This window comes from Zalophus californianus, chromosome 7 (assembly GCF_009762305.2).
Source record: "Zalophus californianus isolate mZalCal1 chromosome 7, mZalCal1.pri.v2, whole genome shotgun sequence".
NCBI classification, from domain to species: domain Eukaryota; kingdom Metazoa; phylum Chordata; class Mammalia; order Carnivora; family Otariidae; genus Zalophus; species Zalophus californianus.
In genome coordinates this window covers 100,233,994-100,236,036 of record NC_045601.1, presented here as the reverse complement: position 1 = coordinate 100,236,036, position 2,043 = coordinate 100,233,994, and the positions used below count along the sequence as shown (strand labels likewise).

General features: G+C 39.8%; 1 protein-coding gene across 1 annotated transcript; it reads left to right on the top strand.

Annotated features, from left to right (window-relative positions):
- The first annotated feature begins 793 nt into the window (after positions 1-793).
- On the top strand, positions 794-1,234 carry LOC113927196 (60S ribosomal protein L35-like). Its single transcript, XM_035728596.1, is given in 2 exon segments — positions 794-1,000; positions 1,003-1,234. Coding segments are annotated over 2 exon segments (369 nt in total). The 5' UTR covers positions 794-816; the 3' UTR covers positions 1,188-1,234.
- The last annotated feature ends 809 nt before the right edge of the window (positions 1,235-2,043 follow it).

Sequence of the window (2,043 nt, the reverse complement as noted above, 5' to 3'; positions counted from 1 at the left end):
TAAGATCTGTCATCACATATAGCCTGAAAGTGTTTCAAGTGTTCTTGATTGAATTGAAAGTTTCTTATTTTCTTATCTGATTTGATACAAAGAAACAGAGGGAGAGGAGAGGAGCCGGAGAAGAGGAGAAGGAAAACAAAAGGACTAAGATTGTATTAATTGTAGGATTACCTCATCTAAACTGGAGCATATACCACTAATGGAGATGCTTGACTTACTGATCTTGTATCTGTATCACTACTGAGACCAGCTTCATCTTTATGAAATCACTCTGGGTTCATGTCCAGCTCCTCGTATTCTTTTTCAGATGAGGAGGTAGATGCCAAGAAGTTCTGAAGTGACAAGAGAATGTGACCAAAGGATGGGGGGCAGAACCAATAGAACTCAGAAATGAATATTCTTAGATCCAGAAAAAGGAAAGGAGAAAAAAAGACACCCTCTACAATCCTCAGTGAAAAATCTTTCTAATATGATGGATCTGTCATATTTTAGCTATTCTGGAAAAACTGCTGTGTACATATTAACATTTTCCTGTGTGTGGTTTAAAGGCAATAGTTATATGCATTTCATTTGCAAACCTGGATCTATTCATATAACTGTGCATGGAATAATAAATTCATATTCAAACATATTTTCCCCCAAATTTCTTTGGTATTAGAATATAAAGTTTTGGCAGGTTAAAATATAAAAGATGATTTTATGCATTTTTGAAACTATGGAAATGAAATAAGACAGTAGCACATTAAAGATATTAGCTTATAATGAGCAAAGCAAAGGTGGTTTTTTCCGGCGGCGGCAGCGGCAGATTGTGCAGACATGGCCAAGATTAAGGCTCGAGACCTTCGCGGCAAGAAGAAAGAGGAGCTGCTTAAACAACTGGAAGACCTGAAGGTGGAGCTGTCCCAGCTGCGCGTCGCCAAAGTGACAGGCGGCGCGGCTTCCAAGCTCTCCAAGATCCGAGTTGTTGGCAAATCCATCGCCCGTGTTCTCACAGTCATCAATAGACGCAGAAAGAGAACCTCAGGAAATTCTACAAGGGTAAGAAGTACAAGCCCCTGGATCTGCGACCCAAGAAGACACGTGCCATGCGCCGCCGGCTGAACAAGCACGAGGAGAACCTGAAGACCAAGAAGCAGCAGCGGAAGAAGCGGCTGTACCCGCTGCGGAAGTACGCGGTCAAAGCCTGAGCACTGGCGTCAATAAAACACAGACAAACTGAAAAAAAAAAAAAAAAGCAAAGGTGGGTTTTAAATAATTTGAATTTTTATGTTAAAGTCAAATGTTGTAATAATTGTTTCTTTTTGTGAAAAATGCAATTAAGTGAATGTCCTTCAGTAATTGCCAAATACATGAAGTAAACTTGACAGCCTATTATTTGGTGGTCAGTTTGGTGGTATGCCTGACATATGTCATATAAACTACCTAGTACATGCAAATTAGGTAAGATGCTTGAGAATACATATTTCTTCCTGATTTCTTATATGGTGTAGAAGACAGAATTTTATAGAATGAAAGCACTGGACTGAATGGCTAGAAACGACATTCTTACTTGAAGGCGGTTTGTTTGTTTTTTTTTAAGATTTTATTTTATTTATTTGAGAGAGAGTGAGCACAAGCAGGGGGAGTGGGAGAGGGAGAAGCAGGCTCCCCACTGAGCAAGGGAGCCTGATGTGGGGCTCGATCCCAGGACCCTGGGATCAAGACCTGAGCTGAAGACAGATGCTTAACCAACTGAGCCACCCATGCAGCCCTTTGAAGGTAGTTTTTGACCAGAATATGTCCTGTTGCAGGCGACAGGCACTGTGTCATCCTGGTTTCCTGACTTATTTGACAGTCCCCTTTAATCAAAAGTTTAGTGCAAAATAAAGCATATTGTACTATTGTACTATTCCCTAGATACAAGAACAGACATGCTGAGTGCATTTCATAACCATTTGCTCATCACTGCTTTTAAATGATACAGTTGATATTTGGGTTTTTTTTCTCTCTCTGTATTTACCTTAAAAAAACTTAAAACATACCTATTGCTAAAAAGTATGAACC